This window comes from Squalius cephalus (assembly GCF_949319135.1).
Source record: "Squalius cephalus genome assembly, chromosome: 14".
NCBI lineage: Eukaryota > Metazoa > Chordata > Actinopteri > Cypriniformes > Leuciscidae > Squalius > Squalius cephalus.
This window is the reverse complement of record NC_137135.1, coordinates 3,432,271-3,455,842: the sequence shown is the minus strand read 5'-3', so window position 1 is coordinate 3,455,842 and position 23,572 is coordinate 3,432,271. Positions and strand designations below refer to the sequence as shown.

The following is a 23,572-nucleotide window of genomic DNA, read 5'->3' as shown; positions in this document are numbered from 1 at the left end:
TCGATTTGACAGTAGTCCAAGTTAAATTTATCTGTAATTATTATACGTCACATATTTCTATATATTTCACATATTACATAAGTCAAGATATGAGGAAACTAGTTTAATATATTTTTTGTCAGGTGCTGTAATATAATCCAAATGCTTTTCATTTTGCATTTTTAATGTGTAATAACGTGTGTAATTTATTATTCATATGTTCCTCAAATGAAGTAAATATAAAAATAGTCCATCAACCTAATGATGTAGTTTGTCTTGAGACTGTAATATGACGTAGACAGATTCTGGATTAATGGATTATGTTTCATGTATCTGGACTTTCTAAGGCGGGGAAAAGTTTCGACATATTTTTTTCTCCTAGGCTGTTTAGACAGTTGTTATGTGTATCTCTGAACATCCAGCGTTGTTGTCTTTGGCTGTGAAGAACAATCACACAGAGCATGTGCAGATGTGTCGTAATATTGCGTCACAACACTTGAATATCGGTTGCTACGGCGACGACACAACCTTGTTTACAGTCACGCCCCCTTTCAGCTCGTCTGTAGAATAATGAAAGTGACGAGGCCTGAAGTGAACCGTCAGCATGCATGGCTTCCCCTTTAGACACACGCAGAGAGTGGTGGTGTTTGCCTGAGAATACACTCATAAACCTCCAGCGGTGTAACACACACTTTACCACAGCTCGTTCCTGTCAGCTGACCTCACAGTACCACAACTGTCCAAGCCAATCTGTAATAATAATCCACAGCGCATTTGATCATTGATGAATCGTTAAACAGATGATGTGCAATAATTCTGTCTAAATTATTAGGGCTGTAACGATTCCCTCATGTCACGATTCGATGCATATCACAACACTGAACTCACAATACCATATTATAGCGATACTCCAAGACATATGATAAACGGTTACAAAAAATGTAGTTGATTAAAATGGTAAATTTGGTGTTACATTGTGTGTGTAAATGAATATTCTTGGACTTGGTGCTGAAACCCAAAGCACAGGACAATAGAGACGCCAGAATAAGAATATTCATGATCCTGAAGATGAAAATACAGAATTATTGTAGATGAATATGCTTGAACTCTTTCACTGACTCGAGATATTTAAAATAATGTTGGACACTTTTACTGGTAACATCAGACATCTGGCATTATCAGGACACACACATATTCCCCCAGCGCATTATTATACATTATATTCAACATTATATACAGTAGTTTAATGTAGAACTGACGCTAAAACTAACTTTTTATATTGCGATATATTGTTACACCCTATAAAATCAACAGTGTTGAATCTGGCCCCTTTAAAACATGTCCGATAGACACTAAACGCTCTCTTCATCCTGGGATGCTTTCATAAACGCATGGATGCTACACACATATTCCTGCTTTCCCACTTTGTAATAATACTATTTTGGCACATGTTTTGGTTGTGTGATAACACGTGTGTGTGTCTGACGTATGGCCTCTCAGAGCAGCTGTGGGTACATCCGAGCCTGGGGAACGTGTAAAAGTTCCTCCTGTTGTGCAACACGCTTCTCTGAGCTGTGTGCAGCTGTGTGGAGAACCAGAGGGAATCCAAGACGCCAGACTCGTCTCACTGCTGTACAAGTAAAGAGATGAACATGTTTGTAGACTTGAAAGGGTTTTGTGCACTCTTGAAAGTAAAGGTTCTTCACTGGCATATATAGCAGTTATAACAAACGCTTCCGGTTATATTTTCACTAATCAAATATTTGTTGTAAAAGAAAATCCTTTTGAATGCATTTTCGCTTTGTATGCATTTTAATATGATTTTAAAGCATTCAAGCGCACGCTGTTTTTGCAGCATGCACACTATAAAGTGCGCGAGACTGAACCGAGTTGTCTTCCGCGTCTTTTTGCACATGAATGGTCAAATACAGGCAAAAATATGTCAAGATATCCCTGTAAACAAAGTGGGTTATGTCTTAAGTGAATGTAAACAGTTGAAGTAAACGCGTGTATCAGTATATTGGATCCGTGCAGCTCTTAAAGTGACAGTGACACCTAATAAACCTGCTGTCGTCTCGATGATAACCGTAATCAAACAACAGAAGAAAACTGTTCTTGACTGAATAACTTCTGTAACTATATTTGTAATAGATATTTTATTTATAAAGTGGCCTGTTTTTTACATTTGACTACAGTTTCTGAACCTGAACACCTGAAAATCTTAAAACACTGTTTATTTCAATCGAGTCTTTGTTCAGTTGTATTTATTTGTACGATTGGTAATTTTTTTTATTTGTTCTTTTTTAATTACTGAGTGTTTACTTGTTTTTAATAATGCTTGAAATTTTTATTAGTTAGGCTAGTAGTTTTTTGTGATGGTATAAGTGTAAGTGTTCTTTAGCCTGTTGATTTGTGTTCATGATATTCGGATACAATTAAATGTTTTGCAATGAGATTTAGAATAAATGTAAATGATATTCAAGGGTTTTTTTTACCTCATTGGAATTAAAATAAGGATTCGATGAAAATTTAAATGATACCCAACCCTAATTTCCAGCTTATTGGTTCGGTTATAAATCATTCTTATAAACTGTCTTAAGTTCGGTTTGACACAGCGGTGGTACAGTGGCTTATGTTTCCATGAAGAATCTTTAACATCCAGGGAACCTTTCAATTGCACTAAAGATTCATTATAGTGGAAAAAAGTTCTTTAGATTATTAAAATGTTCTTCACACTAAGAACAAAAATGGTTATTTTAGGACCTGATCAGTGAAGGGTGGTTCTTCTGTGGCAGGGATGGGCAACTTCGGTCCTGGAGGGCCACTGTCCTACAGAGTTTAGCTTCAGCCCTAATCAAACACACCTGAACAAGCTAATCAAGGTCCTCAGGATTACTAGAAAGGTGATTTTTCAGGGTTGGAGCTAAACTCTGTAGGACAGTGGCCCTCCAGGACCGAAGTTGCCCATCCCTGTTCTATGGCATCACTGGGAAAAAATATTTTATGAAGAGGTGATTTTGTATGATGTGAAATATGATTCAAACAGAAATATGTGATTTTTTTAGAAAAAAAGAAGAAGAGATTAAGGTCCAGCACTAAACCTGATGTCACTAGCCGCATTTCCGTTACATTTTTGCAATAGTTTCTAAATGTCGATAAAAAACTGTTGCGAAATGACACCGTTTCCGTTAACCGATGTTATGCAACTAAAACGTCATTTTTTTCTCTCACAACAAATCATTCCATACATCATGGCGATGGATGTTAGTAGGTTTACGTATCTCCCAGTCACCGCACTAGCCATTATTGCTAATGGAAGGAGACATGCGTGTTTCAACATTAATGGCAAGGAAGTCCTCTTGTACTGAGAGCGGCTCATATGAGGAGTTTCTGGGTGTTTCTCCCTCATTTCTGCTTCAAGCTCTTGATAAACTGTGGCATTTCTTTGTTCAGTAATCCAGTATTACTGTAATACTTTTGTCTTTTATGAGTTTGATACAGAAATCTTTCTCGTATTTCTGTCCAAACACACCGTGCCGCCTTTAAAGAATGATCATACGTCAGGTGACCTGTAAATGCGATATATGGGAGTTTTTGCGAAATTAACATGTTTCCATTGGAAAACTATTTTCAAACCATTAGATTCCATTTTCCTAATAGAAATGTGTCCATTAAAGGTGCTGTGTGTGATTTTAGCAGCCCTAGTGGTGAGGTTGTGAATTGCACCCAACAGAAGTTGCGGTGGCCGACAGGAAGTGATGTCGTCGTCTGAGACAGCAGAGAGTAGCCAGTTCAGCAATGAGGTTTCTTTACAAAGATTAATTAAGAAATTAGGTTTACTTGATTCAGTAAAACGATATGTTATTGTGAGTATTATTGTCACCTGTTCATCATTGTGTCAGTGTTTTATTCGCTGACTTTAGCTATAGCTTCTTTACACAAAGAACAACACAGTGACAAAACGCGTTTGTCCATTCAGGGCCACCGTAGAAACATGTCGATGTAAGGAGACCTGTGTGTAGAGAGAAACGCCTCATTCTAAGCTAATAAAAACATAACTGTTCATTATGTAAAGTCTTTACACACCACTGAAAACACAGTTATGTGTATGATATTGCATTTCTGTCAACAGATCCTCTTAAATATCACACAATGCACCTTTAAGGCATGAGCCGATTGTTTGAAAACTTACAAATGAGTACAAATTCACATATGATGATAATCTTTTGTACTGGTATAAGCAGTGTAAACCATCTGAGAGTGATAATGATGCATTTCCTTAGATGGTGAGAGATGTTGTTGTTGTTAGGCTGATCTGAATGATGGATGTGTAGCGATAAAGCTTGTCACTTCTGTGGTATCTGTGGTATATCAGTCTCCTGTACCAATGCAGGTCTTTCACAGCACTTTTAATGAAGACGTCAGTGCAGTTTAAGAACAGCGTGTCCTTCTGGGTTTCACACAATAGGGTTAGTTGCCTTCTACATCCTGTGAGCTCTTCTCTCAGAACACTGTGAACCGTGTGTGTGTGTGTGTGTACAGCTTCGAGAGGAAGTCTCCCCCTCCCGCATTGCGTCAGCTTGGGTCGTTTCACTGCGAGAAATGCTCACAGAAATATTCACAGATGTAAGTGTTTTGGGGGGTTGGAGCCGAGCGCTGATGTAGCCGTGAGAGTTTCAGAGCCCAAAAAGGGCACAAGACACTTTGAGCTGGATAGTTTGGCTTTGTTTGTGAGCTCCTTAAAAAGTCAGGGATTGAACACATTCCTGAGGGGGGTTTAATGTTGCGCATCGACTGTGCGCCTCGTTCCCGGTGTCGTCTCAAACGAACCGAGGGTTGATTCTTTTCCGTTAATCAACCTCATGACTTTGACAGCTGTGCAGTGACTGTGTTCCTTATTTAATAGGATTACAAATATCATATATTGATTAATTTTTCTGGGTGAATCAAAAGAACAATTTTTATAGTCATATTTGACATAAATGATCTATCTATCCATCCGTCCGTCATTAGCAAAGCCTAGCAACTAGCCCAGAGGTATGTCCGCAACGCTTTATCGTATTCAGACCAAACTTGGTACATGTCATCATAAGCACGACCTGAGGTTACATGCTGCGTTTCGGCGCAGTGCCACCTACTGGTCCGGAGAAACATGGACATTTTGGCGTTAGATTCGGAGCGTCATGTCGAGTCGAATGATATCCAATTTTCCCATCTTCGAAACCGTTAGTCTGATCGAGACGAAACTTCCATAGGAAAATTGGAAACATAGGTAGTTGGCTATATCCTAATGTCAAAATTTTGATAGTATGTGGCAAAAAAATGCAAACAAAGTTATGTTCTCGTAGATATAAATGTCTATAACTCCAAAACAAAATGAGATATTTTCTCCAAATTTGACACACATATGTATGGGCTCACTCTGAGGACACATACAAAATGGTGGGATTGTGTCTCTTGTTGGCGCTATAATAGAACAAAACATGAAAGTGGCATTAACTACAATATAGTATTACGATATAAAATGCTATACTTTACGAATGCGTTGGTGATCATCACGAAAGTCAGTATATGCCACCATTAAATCATATTATTAGTTACTGTATATATGAGTTTTCAGCCATTTAGCCTAAAATCATCTTTAAATGTCTTCAATTGCTCATTGTTGCAGTTGATCTGACACTCCCAGGCATGTCTTGTTGTTTTTTCTTCTTTGCGCTTGGCCCCAATATTTGCTGCTTGCAGCTATATTGTTTAATATGTAGGCTATCTGCCATGTACTGGCTAAAACATGTTAGCGATTTGCTAATTCATGGTGTGTTTTTCTAAAAGACTGTATTGCCTTAAAAACTTTAAGCCTGCTTACCTAAAAAGCTAAAACTGCTTTAAACTTCAAACATGCCAGAATTCATCCTGACCAACTTTATTTGACTTTATTTAGTTGTTATTGTTATATTCATGAAATTAACTTTAACATTACTTACTTAAATAAAAAAATTAAAAAATAAATTTGAAAGAAGCAAGCGACCAAAACGTCAAACTGCAAGTAAATGAATGCTGTTTTAAAGATGCATAGCTAGTCTGACGGGTCTTTTCCGAGTGTGTGTGTGTGGTTGTGAAATGTCCATTGTTTGCTCCCTGACCCGTGACGGGTGTGTGTGGACCGCACTGAGGCCTGAGGGTCGGGATCGTGAAGCGGGGTTGAGGTGTAGCTCCAGGAGCGGAGGGGTCGTGCCAGACTGTTGCGTCTGAGACTACAGCCCATACTTCACATTCCTCAACTGCTCTGTAATGCGCCGGGAACACAATGTGCTCTCACACACACACACAGGAGAACACAGTGTTTACCTTTCTTTTCTTCCCCTCTTTCTCTTCCTTCCAGGTTCGACATCTACAGGAAAGTGCCTAAAGATCTCACCCAGCCCACGTACACCGGAGCGTTCAGTGAGTGCTGATGTTTATAATGCCTATTTCCCATCATAGACCCTCATCCACTCCAATCACCCAATATCTCGCTTCATCTGGCACTGGTTTACAGCCTGTTGCTCATCTGCCGCTTCCAGCTTTGATCCACAGGTTTCCCAAACCAATTTGCTGACTCAGTTTCTAGTTTCCTAACTGTTGTCCTGCATATATGCCTCATTGTTCCCTCAGTTTTCGTAAGGATGGATGTTTGTAACATTAGGTGTTGCCATTTGACTCACGATGATATAATACACACTCACACACACACACACTCATTACTATGGCCCTGTCCTTTGTTGTTGTGGCCTCGAGGGAATAACTTCATGTTTAGTCATGTTTCCCGAGACCAGCCCTGAACGCGACCTAAATATTTAGCTGATAAACCAGTTCTGCATGTGAATAAGATATCAGGGTAAATATCTGTGGTTTGAAAGATAAACAGACGTGACTTTTAAGTTGGATAATGCCATCTGTTCAGACTTTTAAAGCTTTTCCTTATAGCTAACAAAATGAAAACTGGAAAGAAAAATCAATAGTCCCTTCGATTTAATCAACTGTGCTTTTAAAGTTAATATATATAGAAACAGACAATAAGCTAAAATCAGTGTGATTTAATCAACCGTGTTTAAAGAATATAACGTCATCTTGTCTAGTTTAAACGACTGTCTTCAAAGCGTTTTAGTGTAGTTAATATAACTTCAGTAAACTGAAAGGAAAATCAATCATTGACATGTAAATCTTTCCCAGTATTATCCTCATAAATGTGGAACAAGTGATATAGCCCATGATGAACCTGAGTCCGTGAGCGAATGTGTCATAGCGACACGCCTTATTGTTTGTGTTATAGCTAAACATTAGCTTGTGTAAACTGGAATGAACCGGAGTCTCAGGATGACGTGTCAACCACAGAGTCACATGACCTGAGACTCACTGGAGACGGTCTCCATGTAAATATGCACTCGCTGGTTCTTACTTTGACTCATCTGGTCACACGTTGAACACGTAACGATTACATTAACCAGAGCAATAAAGCCACGAACGTTAATGCGCCTTAGGCGACGGCCTGTTGACTTTCACACACACTCATTTTGCATAGTCAGATATAATTTAGAGAAATGATGTCACTTCTAATGAGTTGATTTCAGCAAACACGGACGGAAAATGTCACTGTAACACTTTACATAAGGTTCATTACTTAACATTAGTTGACATGAACTAAGAATGAACAAAAATAGTTAATATCAATTTCAACATTCACTAATACGTTATTAAAATCAAAGGTTGTATTTGTTAGCATTAGTTAATGCACTGTGAACTAACATGAACAATGAACAGCTGTATTGTTATTAACTAACATTAACAAAGATTAATAATTACTGTAACAAATGTATTGCTCATAGTTAGTTCATGTTAGTTAATACATTGAGTAATGAACCTTATTGTGGAGTGTTAGCGATGTTACTCTGGGGTGAAAGTGATGTCTCTGATGCTGTGTTGTCCCTCAGTTTCAGTGTGCTGCTGCGTCTTCATGCTGTTCCTCTTCCTCTCAGAGCTGACAGGATTCATCGCTACAGAAATGTATGTATGAAAGCTGTAATCAAACATGCCTGTGCTCAGATTATAATGGAGAAAACAAGGTCTGGTTTAAAATCTAAAAACGGTATCATAAATTTGGCTACTTTTTAATAAGTGTGTCCCACTTTATATCAAGTCTCTTTAACTACTATGTAATAATAACATTTATTACAGTGCTCTTATTGTGTACATAAAATCTTTACTATATATGTACTTACGAGAATATCTAACGATACAAATGGTAATGGGATTTTTATATAGTTTATACTCTTATTATGTACATAAATGGACCAAGGTGAACGTATTTAGATAGGTAGTGAATTTTTTTTTAACTTTTTTGTTTTCAGACAGTTTAATATAAACTTTCAAAAACGTCGAGTACAAACAGGGGTGTAATTTGTGGGGGGGTTAGGGGGGAGATAAAGCCCCCAATATTTAAATCTATGCATTACAACCCCCTCAATATGTATACCATGATCACATGAAAAATATGCAGAACCCAAACTTCAACCCCCCCAATGTTCAAACCAAATCTACGCCCTTGAGTACAAATGTTTACGTTTATGTACTACAGTTTACAGTAATTTCAAATGTTATCAGAAAAGAAGATTGGCTGAAATCAAAATTTTACGTTGTTAGTTCGCATTAGTAGTCTTGTGGTAAAAATTCATCCATGCAAGTTAATTCACAAAAAAAAAACCAATGTTTTCGTGATCTTTAATCGAAACCCGTCAGGAGTGGCCATCTCTGATGACGTCAGTTTGACATCCGTCCAGCTGTCGGTCTGCCGAATGAAACGCCTACTGTTATAGATCCAATCAATTCCCAGTGGAAAGAAACAAGCCATGTGGATTCACTGGGAACATGTGTCGCATTACTGAAGTAAAGTCGGTCTCAGCTTCCGGTTCACGCAGACGTTAAAGGTGCAGTGTGTAATATTGACAGCTAGTGGCTGAAATGGGTATTGGAGAGCGTTGTTTCCGCCGCTCCCTCCTCCTCATGCGGGTTGCCAGTTCAAAGGGGACATAACACACAGTGTCTGCCAATCTCATGTTAATCTTGAGTACATAAGAACTACTAAATTTACTTCTTTAAACTTATAAACTCTAAACTCATGCACTTATATACTAATTAACTTATAAACTCATGAATTCATAGACTTATGAACTCTTAAATTCATAAATTAATAAACTCTGAACTCTTAAACTCATTTAAACTTGTAAACTCTAAACTCATTTAAACTTATAAACTCAAAACTCAAAAACTCGTAAACTACTTCAAACTTCAAACCACTTTAAACTTCTTAAGTTTAAAGCTTCCAGCTCCCAAGCAACTCCATAGCAACCAAACTTGAGTACCCTAGCAACCGTTTTGCAAGACCTATATCTCTGTATCAGAACATCGTATAGAGATGAGGTTTGGCTCTTTTGACTCATGCTAGCAAACAGCACTTCATACATGCTACACATGCTTATGTATATATGTATATGTAAATATACAGATATGTATATTTAAGTTCAGTAATTTCACTTAAATGACATGAATAGGTAATTTTCATTGCCATTTAAGTGAAATTACTGAACTTATATATACAAGCTTGATAAAAATGATCATTCTAGAAGAAAATTTCAGATGGCACTCAGAGGCTTTTGCATCTGAACTCTTCATATATAGTAGTACTGCATCCTTCATATCTCCGAAGAGTCTTTTATCAGATTTAGATTAGTTTTATCAGATTTAGACAGATACGCTACACCGAGTCTTCCTGAAAACAGCCGAGCTCCTCCCGACGGCTTCCGGACCGCAACCCAGACGAAGCACATTGATGGTTGTTCTCGCGCTCTCTCTCTCTGGTTGATGTGTGTGTGTGGAAGGAATTCCACCTTTTATGATGTTTTTTAAATTTTTTCCAAAACTTATACGAATCCCGAAGTTTAGGCACAGAAATACTCTGTCATACGTCCAACTCGTTTTTTTAAAAACTTTGGCCATGTTTAGCATGAGAATTCAACTCTTTTAACGGTGTAAATAAGTCAGAATGTATGAAATACCATTAGACATCCCCTTTAAGGACACGCAAAAGAAACGCGCGTAATGGACAATGGAAAGGAACGCTTTAGGGCGGGTGTAATCTGTGATCACTGACCCAGTGTGTGTGCTGGCTTCATCGCTGTGTTTTCGGCCAGCTGGCAACCCGTGGTGTCGAAACATTACTGGCTGCATTTGCATTGGGCCTGATAACAGAACAAATCAGGAACAGACATTTAGAGATGGAGCGCACGTTTCAGAAGTAGAGTAACTGGCTGAAGCATTGCCTTTTTAGAGAAACAAGTGTGTGAATTTAGTGTGTTTCCTAAATATCTGCAAACATATTATAATATTTTTGTTTTAGTACAGTCAAGAAATGACATACAGCACCTTTAACTCAAGGCTGGCACCTCCAAATCTCACAACTGCCATATCCACCTTATTTTGCAACTTGGAAGTAATCTATTCTTTGTGAATGTGCGAAACTTAAAGTCCCCCTGTATCAGTAATTGTATCCCTTAAAACTCATCTTTGATCACCAAAATTACATATTTAAACATTTTCTTGCTTGAAAAAAGTGTCTTCATGCCTTAAAATATCTTGAATGTAACTCGACACCCTTGCCTCGTTTAGTATGCGCGGTTCTATGAATATGCAAATGAGCCCCGCCTCCACTCACTCACTCAGCTCAGAGATCCACTGGTTGACGATCACACGTTGATCTGATTGGTTACAAGGTAGTTTGTGACGTCAGAAACACCAGCGATTTCAAAGCGTGTGTTTGAGACTGTCTTTGGTTCACTGCAGTTTTAAGGAGGAAATACTCAGCAATGGTGTCGACTTATGAGTTTACACATGCTTTGTCTTAAAGCAGATTAAAAACACCACATAGACACATAAACAACATTAAAAGCTGGATTTACACCACAGGGGGACTTTAAGATTCATTAGCCATTATAGGGAAATAACTAGAAGAGTAACAAAGTGCAGTGAACTTTAAAACCATTTGTGATAATACATTTAAATAATATAAAAACAAATACCATTTTGCAATATCAAGCAGCATAACGGACAGTTTTTGTACAGCTAAAAAAAAATGGAAATGAATGAGACCCGAGACTTGGTTACAAATTAGTCCGCTCTAATGTTAAAAATAAGGTTTGTGTGTTATTTCTACAATAGTCTCCTCCTTTTATTCATTGACTAAAAGTTGTGTTATTATCGTATAAAATAATCGGTGAAGCTGTTCTGTTTAAAAATATTAATATTTGAAAATGTTTTCCCACCCCAGATCAAGGTCAGTGGTGCAACCAACATGTAGCCATTTTGCTGTAAGAAAGAAAGTCTTAAAACAGGAAATGATGTCACAGAGATCACTCTTAAAAATAGGATGTTTTGAGCTTTTTGTGACATGGAAAATGTAGCTCGATAATATAAATAGCTCAACCTCAAGAACGGGTCAGGGTATTCATGACTCCTTTTTCTTTCTCTTTTTTTTTAATAAAAATGTTTTATTTTCAAATGAATCTTGAGATGTTTTTCATCTGCATTCACACTGACTTTCTGACCCAAGTCTGACCTCGGTTTGACACAAGACATAGACTTCGCTGTCTGTTTGTCAACTTCTTTCATGTGTTGTTCATCGGGGGAAGTGAGGAAACCAAACCTGCAATTAATGTCATTCTGGCCTTTTACTGTCAAGCTTAGATCTTTAACTTCCGCCGATGACCTGATGACCTTTACAGTGTCAGAACTACACTGAATGCATGTGTCTTCATGTGTGTTTTACAGAGTGAATGAACTGTATGTGGATGACCCTGATAAGGACAGTGGGGGGAAGATAGAAGTGAGTTTAAACATCAGTTTGCCAAACTTACACTGTGATTGTGAGTATATACATAAAATACATAAATACTCTTCTGAATGATGTTTTTCTGTCCTCATGTGTATCACATGATCCGCTGTTGACATGTTATGAGTGTTGTTTGGAGCGTTAGCTGCGAGTTTACTGTTGGTATGGGATCATAATTCGTTGACGTAGATTATGAGAGGAAACGATGCTCAATGGCCTCCCACACGAGTCTCGTTTTGAGTATTGTGTTGATGCATGGTTTTCTCTCAGACGGATTAGGATGGACCTTTTACCTCAATCAGACGCGCTGTTTTGTAACTCAACAGGAAATCGAATGGTCATACGTGAGCAAGCGTATGAGGAAATGACATTCTTATATTTGTTAATGCATCTGCACAATGATTTGCCAAACGTTATTTGATATGTCATGTTTGCGTAAATGATTCAGACACATAACCTTTTTCCTATTGTGACTTGATAGATAGTCACTTGTTATTTGGATTAGGGCTGGGCGATCACATGACTTTGCTGGTGAAACAAAAATAACCAACACTGTGAATATCACGGTTATTTTTTATCAGGTATACTTAATGGTTAAATATTATTTCCTGTGTTCATTTAGTGGAAAGTGTGGTTATTGATTATATTTAATCATCAAATTTGTAAATATGTATTACATATTTTGTTTTTGTGACTGTATTCAAAATAAATTGGGAAAAATATAATTTTATAGCTTATCATACAAGATCTCAGCAATTACATCAATATTGAGAGATGACAAATGGCTGAAAAAAACAAACAAACAGATTGTTAGCTGCATCTCCAAACCCTAATTAGGATCATCGAACAATGGATCCAGTGATTAGTTTCACCAAGCATTTAATCATTCAGCATGCAGACACTTTTATCCAAGCAACTTACAAATGTTTCTTCTTCATGACTGGTTTAAAGGGATAGTTTGGCCAAAAATGATATTAAACCCATGATTTACTCACCCTCAAGCCGTTCGAGATGCATATGTCAATCATTTTTCAGATGAACACATTTTCAGTTATTTTAGAAAATGTCTTAGATCTTTCAGTGGTTATAATGTGAAGCTATGGGGTCCACTCTTTCAAGTCCCAAAATGTGCATGCATTAAGCAGTTAAAGGGACAGTTCACCCAAATATGAAAATTCTGTCATCATGTACTCTCCCTCAAGTTGGTCCAAACCTGTGTGAGTTTCTTTCTTCTGCTGAACACAAAAGATTCTTTGAAGAATATGGGCAATCAAACATCCACACCAAACTTCCATAGTAAGGGGAAAACTACCATGGAAGTCAACTGGGTTCATCAGCTGCCTGGTTTCCGACATTCTTCACAATACCTTCTTTTGTGTTCAGCAGAAGAAAGAAATTCATACAGCTTTAGAGGTGAGGGTGAGTAAATATTGATTCAACTCATTGTCATGTTAATAAAAAATAAATAATGGAAACAGACAGAAAACTGATGCCTCGTTCTATTTACAACGTAGTGAAATGAAGGACAAATGCTTTGCAACCGGCGCTTTGTTGCAAAAAAAAAGTATATATATATACTGTGCAAAAGTCTTAGGCATGTTAATACCCCCCCCCCCCCCCCCAGTAAATAAGTCAGTTATTCATATCTTTTGCTGTAGTGTGTCAGTAGGAAATAACAGTTTACATTTCCAAACATTCTTTTTGCCATTGATTGTAATAATCCAGTGAGATTTGTGTATGCACAAGGAGTCTGACAACAGCCGGTGTGATCTGATCTCACCATCATCGAGTCCGTCTGTGATTACATGAAGAAACAGAAGAAACTGAGACAGACTAAATCCAGAAGAACTGCGGGAACGTCTCCGAGACGCTTGAAGAAACCTTCCTGCAAAGCTCCCTGAAGAACTATGCGCAAGTGTACCTGGACAAAAGCCGGTTAAACGCAAAGGGTCGTTACACCATATATTGATTTGGATTTGTTAATAGAAGTTAAATCATAAATAAATTCAATTTGTGATTTTATTTTTGAAAGCATTCTCACTTTACAGCATTTTAACACAAGTGCCAGTGCTTTTCCCAGTCCTGTAGCTTTGCAGGAAGGTTTCTTCAAGCGTCTCGGAGACGTTCCCGCAGTTCTTCTGGATTTAGTCTGTCTCAGTTTCTTCTGTTTCTTCATGTAATCACAGACGGACTCGATGATGGAGAGATCAGATCATACCGGCTGTTGTCAGACTCCTTGTGCATACACAAATCTCACTGGATTATTACAATCAATGGCAAAAAGAATGTTTGGAAATGTAAACTGATATTTCCTACTGACACACTACAGCAAAAGATATAAATAACTGACTTAAAACCATTTTTGGGGGACATTTTTGGGGTGGGGATATTAACATGCCTAAGACTTTTGCACAGTACTGTATATATATATATATATATCAAAGTTGAGATTTGTGTGTAAAGTGGCTTGTTTCTGAAGGTCAGCACCCTCAGAGGAATTGTGGTCAGCTCTGATGTCACTCTGGGCAGATCCTCAGAAGTTTGGAAAGACATTTGCAACCGGCTGTTTCACACACATTACACAAAGGCCAAACTATGTTCAGAACAACATCGTGAGCCGTCCTCATGGGTGAGAAATAGGGGTTTTGCCTATTATGGAAGAGGTTTTTCTCTTTAATGGAGCATATGTGACTGAAACCCGAGTCTTTCTGCCCTTGTTATGAGTCATGAAGGCCAGCCTCGCTGTGATCCGAGTAATGCCCTCGTTTACTGTTTTCAAGTAGAAATCGAGTTTTACCTTTTCTGAAGAATGTGTCAGAGGGTATTTCCCATGGAAAAGGCTGGTTGCTAGGGCACTGACTGCCTCTTTGAGTGGTTGCTAAGGTGCTGTGGTTGGTTTTCTGGTGGTTATTTAGTGGCTTTTTCAAGTCTCTGTGAAATTCTGACAGTTTTTGGGTTTTTTTTTTGCTCACTTTATTGTCTTCTAGATGAAAAGTCTGATTATAAGAGCAATAATATTGTATAAATGAATCATAAGACATTAAAATCAATTCCATAGTAAATGATAATTGATGATCCTCGGAAACGGATGTTTCCCGTAAAACTACACGGGGCTTTTTCGTGCTGTCACTATTACTGTGCTAAATTATTTATCTCTGTAGACATACACATCGTTCCCTCCTTTACAACGTCACTTTTCAACACTCGTGTGTTTGTGGAAAATGTGGATGCTTTTTCCTTTCAGCGCTTGCTGAGAAACCCGTGCAAGACCTTTAGTGTTCTGGGCACACGTCAGATTGCACTTAAAAGGGCAATGAAAAGTTTCCATTCGCACATTTACCCCTTAACGAGTGGAGATCGTGTGGTTGTAGTTTACTGGATTGAGTCTAAGCTGTAGATGTCGTGGTTTAAGTCTTCCAGTGCCTAATCAGTGTGAGCGACCAGAGCAGCGTCAGTGCTTTACTTCACTGGGAATCGTCAAACTCCCTGGAAAACTTTAATGGATTCATTCTTCCATTCAGTTTATGGCTGGCCTTTCGTTTTTTGCTCTTTTGAGATCATGAATCGTAGTCGTACCTGTCATCATAAGAGGAAAGAGCCAGTGCTGCTTTCTCTGGAAGGCAGTCTTAAAATAGCCTTGGGCCACAGGACAACATGCTCTTAGTATAACACACACCACAGCGTCAGAAGATCTGCTACCACACACTGGGAAAGGTCGAATGAACAGTTGTGCTTAATGATTTTTGCTGCAACATGAACTTGTTCGCGATGGTTCACCCCAAAATAACTTGGCCTATAACTGTCAGGATCCATAGGCCCTGTCTACACCCAGATGTGTTTTGGTGGATTGGATCACAAGTAGAGGAGGGACACATTCCCGTTTACACCTGGTGTTTTAGTCTCTTCTGTCCACATTCAGCCACTTCTGTCCTGATTTCTTCAAGGGGAGGGTCTGTGGGCGGGTGAATATATGGGTTTTTCAGATCTTTAAATCTAATGGACAAAAATAAGCTTATGCAATTTACATATGAATATAAAGATCAGCATCTTTCATTTGTGCGCTGACAGTCTCAAGACCAGCCGAACGCTGTGAGTGTGTGTTAGAAATCAGGAATGGTGAGAACATTGTGCATGGTACGTTTCTCATCTTCAAACCAAACTTGTATCTAGCCCGTCTGGCTCGAGCGTTTCCCATAATGTTACGCATGAGGTCAGCAGACGGAGAGAAGACGGGCTTTTGTAATCGAACACATTCGACCACATGAGCGTTTACACTAGTAAAAGCAGTGTGTGTTTAACTCCCTCTGGAAGTGCTGGAGAGTGGACGAGCTCAAAGCGTCTCAGACCCGTTTACACCTGTGTTTAGAGTCGTCCACTTCTGATCCGATCCACCAAAACACATCTCAACACCTGGAGTAAACAGGGCTGTGAATGTCACAGAAGTGAGTCCTCATGGCTCATTACAGGTCTAACACTTGGAGGAACAACTCCACTTCAGTCACTGAAATCTGCCATAGCTCTCAAGTGTCGTTCCAACTCGCCTCGACCTTAAACACCGATCTGTTTTCTTCCTGAGTGCACTGCGTTTCCAGCTTCATGCAGATTAAAAAGGTTTTCACATCTACCAGGAGTTGTTTTAGATGTACTTTTCCTTTTAATCAACATCCCGAGTCAAACTTGAACATTTCTGAATGTTATTACAAGAGAAAGTCATCAAAGCAATGTTTGATTTTTAAACAGATGTACAAAAATTAATCCTTTTTAATGTCTTAAGTGTTTTTTGGGACCTCTGTACAGTCAAAGCAAAAATTATTCAGACACCAGATATATTTTTTGTGATATTTACTAGTGTGATCAGGACACTATAGTTCATTTCTGTTAGTGAGGAGAGCAAAATACAGTAAACTGTGACATATTATACCCAAATATTCTTCACACAGCGACTACCAGTAACATTTATAAAACATTAGGGACCAAAAATGATTCAGACACTTTGAGCTGATCATGTTTTGCTGAAGTGTGTTTTCTTTAATAACTAATGCTCTTTTTACACACAGACTGAACACAATGAAGCATTGCTTGGTGATTGGTTGAGCTAAACTGGTATTATCTAATTGTGTAGTTAAATTTAACAGCTGACAGATATTCAACATAATTCATGTGTGAGACAGTCTAACAGAAGGACGGACAAAACCAGTCAAATATCAACTGAGTTCATAACTCTGAGTTCTGCTCATATTTCATCACCATTATAGTGAATAAACTGATAATGTGAGAAATGTTGAAGGAGTCTGAATAATGAAGGTTTGACTGTATCGTCATCACCGGTGACGCTGTTGAAGAAACTGTCCTTTTGTACAATGTAAATGAAACCTGTCCCTCTCCAATGGTCTGTGTTTGTGTGTCTCTGTTCCTCTGCTCCTCCTCTGTGTGTGCAGTGGTGGGTTTGGACATCCAGGACGAGATGGGCCGGCATGAAGTGGGTCACATAGAGAACTCGATGAAGATGCCTCTTAACAACGGCCACGGCTGCCGCTTTGAAGGAGAGTTCAGTATTAATAAAGTAAGAGATGCCTGACGTCACTTGAGCTCTTCTCTTCTGGTCGGTCGGGTGTTGAATGTTTCCTGTGGAGCTGCTCATCGTAAGACTAGAAGCCGTATCCAGTTTCACTGGCGTCCTTGTAGATTCAAAACTATTTTCGCTTTCTCTCTAGTGGAGATTGTATCTGATGTGTTTGCCTGTATGATAACTAGGGGTGCAACGGATCGCAGTTGAGCGTGACCCGTACGGACCAGTTGCCCCGCGGTTCGGCACGCATGTGATCCGCAGATTAACTGCTACAGTTAATCATCATAGACTGAAAGTTTATCATTTGGACGGGTTTTGTCTTCCCAGTTTACACATTCAAACAATTTTAAGTGCAGAAGAAGAGGACTCGGTAAATCAGGACTCGTGTTATCTGTGCGCTCAGACACCGAATTGATTCCTCTTTAGCGTTTCCATGCCCTTGAACGGACACATACACACAAAATAATGTTAGAAAGCTCGTCTAAATACCCGTCTCGGCAAGTAATCTATCGGTTATGTTATAAGTGAAGTGAACCGTTGCCGATGTTTGTCAGTTTATTCGGTCTTAAAGTGACGGCAGCCTAATATTCCTGCTGTTGTCTGTCATTAATGTTAATAAAATGACAAAATACAGCTTTAACAAAGATGAAACTACATTTAATTTCTACAGTGAACAAATAGTGTTATTTTACATTTAGGCTTAAAGGAGAACTCCGGTCAATTTTAACATTGAGCTCATTTTTGTGTAAATGTGGAGTGCTGTCAATACAGAGAACAACGACAGAAATCGGTGTTGCCTACACCGTGTTATCCTCTTTTTAAAATTTGCACCCTGTTGACTTCAATGGGGCAAGTTTTAAACCTGCTTTTAGCCTCTTAACATCCTTGATGTGTCATTACAAGTGCCCAGGTCATGTGAGTGATTCCTTCAGAGTGAACACGGTGAATCTCACGCGCGGGATCATACGTACTAAACCTATGCGCGTGAACTTGACAATCGACTACTGTGGACTTCGACCGAAAACAGGATGTAAACACAGGTATTTGCGCTGGCTTAAATAACATCATTTTTATCCATATCTTGCACATCTACTGCAGTCAGATTCACTCGTGTTCACTCTGAAGGAATCACTCACATGACCTGTGCACTTGTAATGACACATCAAGGATGTTAAGAGGCTAAAAGCAGGTTTAGTACTTGCCCCATTGAAGTCAACAGGGTGCACATTTTAAAAAGAGGATAACTCGGTGTAGGCAACACTGATTTTTGTCGTTGTTCTCTGTATTGACAGCACTCCAAATTGTCAAAAAAATGAGCTCAATGTTAAAATTGACCGGAGTTCTCCTTTAATTATTCATTTCAGTACCTGAATACTAGTGTTAGAATTTGTAACTTTGGTATTTAGTATTCATCTCTGCTTGTAATCTGTGTATTTGTTATTTAATTACTGACTGTTCACTCGTTTTTATTAAATGTTGAACTTTATCAGTTAGGCTAGTAGTTTTTGATGCGGTATCGAAGAACTTCAAGTGAGCTTTAAGTAATAAATGAAAAGCAAAGTTGATTTTTTGCTGATCTGATCCGTAGCTCAAAAACCGTAAGTGATCTGAACCGTGACTTTTGTGACCCGCTCCAGCACTAATGATAAGTTGTGTTGTTCTTCAGGTTCCAGGAAACTTTCACGTGTCGACACACAGCGCGACGGCTCAGCCCCAGAGCCCTGACATGACCCACGTCATACACAAACTGGCCTTCGGGGAGAAGCTTCAGGTCGGCAGGCCGTCGTCAGTCAGTGAGAGATGAAGGACGATGTAAAACCAACATGAATAAGTCATTGTGATGTCGTTGAATTGCAGGTGCAGCATGTCCGGGGGGCGTTTAATGCGTTAGGGGGAGCCGACAGACTTCAGTCCAATGGTATGTCTTTAGCCTTCTGTATATATAGTCTGGGTCAATGACGTGACACAGTAACATTTTGGTTTTATCTATTTGTTTGTTTAAAAGTACATTGAAAATGCACTTCATGTATACAATGACATGACTATACCTTTTCTATGATGGACACTTTCATTTTTGGGGGGGAATAGTCAAAAATGTCAGGCTGCGCATATATAATAAAAAAAAGCCATATTAAAATAATTAAATTCTTGAAAAGAAAAAGACTTTAAGTATTCACAATCATGGTTACACTTTATGATAGGTTCCATCAGTTAAAGGTACACTATGTAAAAAAACTTGTTTAAAACTCTCAAAATTTAAATAATGAGTCAATAACACTTATAAGTGTTAATATTTTAGACCTGAAGGGATTGTTTTCACGGGGGAAATGCGTACATGCGTCACTTGTGCGTGTGTGTCTCGTCATATCTGTAAATAGAGTAAAGTTGCTCCGACTGCTTTGGTGTGTGTGTGTGTGTGTGTGTGTTGTAATGCATAATATCATTTCATAAATAATTAGATCTTAAGTTAAAATGCATTGCACATTTCAGCATAAAACAGGAAGTGATATCATGACTGTGTCGAGGGCAATACATCTCATGAAATATCTGGCAAGGCAAGGCTGGTTGTTCATTTAGAGTGACTCGTTAAAAATTGTATGATTTTTTTCAAAAATGTATCATAATATTTGGGGAAAAATTAAGATTTTTAGTGGACACTTTTTCTTGCCATTAAAGGCCTGTTAAAACCAAGAACAAAAACTATTAAAACAACCATATTATCATTCACACCAATGTACGATATGGCTCTGTTTCTTATAATCGCTGCAGTCGCTTCAAATGCTCGAGCTTCTCAAAGCAGGATGGCTTCTGATTGGCTGTCAGTGTTTTATTGTTCATCAGCTGGGAAAAAATCATTCTGATTCCAGCAATACCGTTACAGTTGTTGTGTGGATACACTATTAGAGTTAGAAAAATTGTTAAACCTTTATAGTTAAATTTCTTTGGTGACTATAGTTAATAGTCTTTGGTGTGAACGGGCTTTAAAGGGGTCCTGATGTAAAATAAGTCTCTGATGTCCCCAGATCGTATATGTGAAGTTTTAGCTCAAAATTAATTTTTCATAATTTTTTATAGCATGTTAAAATGGTCACTTTTTGAGGGTGAGCAAAAACACGCTGTTTAAATGCAAATGAGCGGCTGCTCCCGGCACAGAGGGCAGAGCTTCAAGAGCTTGTGTGTGTGTGTGTGTGTGTGTGTGTGTGTGTGTGTGTGTGTGTGTGTTAGCAGCTCCGATTACCTCACACACACAAACTGAACATTTCAAAAACTTCTGAATGGTTAGTTGATGAGTTTATGTAGCTTTTGTGTAGTTATCTTCTACTCATTAGCATATTCTGTCATGATCTATAAATCGTGTTCAGGGGGCGGGTTTATGTGAATTTTAGGGTTGGTGATGTAACTAACCCGGGGGAATGTGGTGTAGTCTCTACCAGCCGTTTGTTGTAGTCCTTAAAAAGCGATTTCTTTAAAAGCAAATATCTCCCTTTGCTCTGAACTTTGAGCGTCGTAACTTTGCAGATGTTGTTTATGCCCAAACAGCAACATTACACACTAACTAAAGTTAGAAAAGTGAAATCATAATCAACCACCCCTTTAACAGTTGGACCAAATAGTTTACCACATATTTTGCCCCAGATAATGCAAAGAATCCTCATAGCCATACGACCTGAGGCGTCATTGATGTCCGGAGTGCACATGTTGCAGGGCGAGTAACATGCCAAGATGAAACGCTTTGAGTTCAGAGTTTGTTCAAACCCGTAAGAATGAGCAAAAGCACAGCACTATTGCCACTCGTGTAACTGAGAGTGTCTGACCACCCAACACAAGTCACACAGATTGAGTTACAAAACAGCACAGAAATAGTAGAGAAGAAGTACGTCACTCGGATGAAATAATCCACCATCCTGTCTGGGACATCAAACTGACAGATCTGCAGGAAAACACTGAATACACACACCACCGGTCTAAAGACTGGGGTCGCTCTCTTCTGCTCACCAACAAAAATACAACAACAAAAAACAGTAATATTGTTAAATATTATTACAATGTAAATCATCTGTTTTCTATGTGAATATACAGTAAAGTGTAATTTATTCCTGTGATCAAAGCTGAATGTTCAGCATCATTACTCCAGTCCTCAGTGTCACATGATCCTTCAGTGTGTGTGTGTGTGTGTGTAACTTCCACAGAAATAAAGCCATGCGTTTGTCTCCCTTCAGCTTTAGCGTCTCACGATTACATTCTCAAGATCGTCCCTACGGTGTACGAGGACCTGGGGGGCAAGCAGAGGTTTTCCTACCAGTACACCGTGGCAAACAAGGTAATCTGAGACACACACACACACACACACACATGTGAAGTCTAAATATAAGAGCGCTGTGCTGATGCCTGTGGTTTTCATCGACGCTGGATGAATTATGGCTCTCTTTTATGAAGCACCACCTCTGCAGACACTTGGAGGACGTGTGTGTTGGTGAGATGTGTGTTAATGTGAGGGCGTGTGTGTTGGTGAGATGTGTGTTAATGTGAGGGCGTGTGTGTTGGTGAGATGTGTGTTAATGTGAGGGCGTGTGTGTTGGTGAGATGTGTGTTAATGTGAGGGCGTGTGGTGTGATCGTACTGAGAAACTGTACTCTGAGTGTCCGAGGTTCCTCCAGAAGCAGCCGGCTTGATATAGGTGTGATTATAGATGTTTATAGAGTGATCTTCAGCCGTTCTCTTTATGAGTAAATATGAAATCAATAATACTAAATTATTAGGGGTTTAACGATTCCCTCATCTCCCGATTCGAGACATATCACGATACTGAACTCACAATACAATATTATTATGATACTCCCAAGACGTATGATAAACGGTTACAAAAAATGAACTGTTGATTAAAATGCTAAATTTGGTGTTACATTGTGTGTGTAAATGAATATTCTTGGACTTGGAGCTGAAACCCAAAGCACAGGACAATAGAGACGCCAGAATAACAATATTCATGATTCTGAAGATGAAAATACTGAATTATTGTAGATGAATATGCTTGAACTCTTTCACTGACTAGAGATATTTAATATAATGTCGGACACTTTTACTGGTAACATCAGACATCTGGCATTATCAGGACACACACATATTCCCCCAGCGCATTATTATACATTATATCCAACATTATATACAGTAGTTTAATGTAGAACTGACGCTACAACTCTGAAAACTTGAATTTGTAGGCCTACTATGATATTAGACTACATAGCCTATAATAAAAGATAATGAATTTCAAACCTGAACCAATCATATTCTTATTCAAAGATCAACAGTCTGTCATTAGTCTTTAGTCTGCCACAAAACACAACATTAAAATCATGAACTCAAATGTCATTGTGCAAAAAACCCCAAAATAAAACAATGACTGTTGTAACAGTGCGTAATTCAGATCTTTCAGGCTATAGTCTAACGCTAATAAGCCTTATGCCAAAATTATTATTACAACTAAATTGTCGGTCTTAAAACTAAAAACTAAATAACTGTGTAGATGATTTGCTTTGTGTAACCCGACATCAGACATTAGGCCGAAGCTCTTTTGCACACAGTGCCGTGACCAATCAATCACTCTTTACGACTGGCTGCACATTCACTGTCCTCGCGGCTGCGGCAACTCGCGCTCGCTTATCAGTGCATATTCACTCCTACGGTATCTTTGTAGAAATTAAACAAAAGAAAGAAGATGCTGCAGCCAATGAGCAGCCGGCGGGGGAGGACGACTCGACCTCCACGGACAGTTTTTAATGATTTATCAGAAAATAACTACTAGTATCATTTTCGGGACAATTAGGGCCGGATTCGGGATTTGGGACAACAGCTTAGATTTCGGGAGTGTCCCGATTTTTTTCACCCTATTTGAGTGTGAGCAACGATACAGTTTTTGTGTGTATCCCTTTAAATGCAAATGAGCTGCAGCTCCGCCTCTGTCCAGAAGAGGGCGGAGCCTTTACAGCTCGTGCTTCAGATTAGAGCTGAAGATCTTTGCCCGAACCCGACGGGACCCGACGGGTTTGGTCGGGTTCAGTCTTAATTTCTATTATTTTACACAGGCTCGGGCCGGGCTCGGGCTC

At 38.9% G+C, this 23,572-nt stretch overlaps 1 protein-coding gene across 1 annotated transcript in view; it reads left to right on the top strand.

The window, feature by feature from the left end:
* The window catches only part of ergic1 (endoplasmic reticulum-golgi intermediate compartment 1), a 31,005-nt gene that overhangs the window by 1,654 nt on the left and 5,779 nt on the right, over positions 1-23,572 (top strand). The window contains exons 2-8 of the mRNA XM_079892776.1: positions 6,362-6,423; positions 7,950-8,022; positions 11,839-11,933; positions 17,338-17,462; positions 19,135-19,239; positions 19,326-19,386; positions 21,689-21,789. Of these exons, the coding sequence (XP_079748902.1) occupies positions 6,362-6,423; positions 7,950-8,022; positions 11,839-11,933; positions 17,338-17,462; positions 19,135-19,239; positions 19,326-19,386; positions 21,689-21,789 (622 nt within the window). The remainder of the gene's footprint in view (positions 1-6,361; positions 6,424-7,949; positions 8,023-11,838; positions 11,934-17,337; positions 17,463-19,134; positions 19,240-19,325; positions 19,387-21,688; positions 21,790-23,572) is intronic.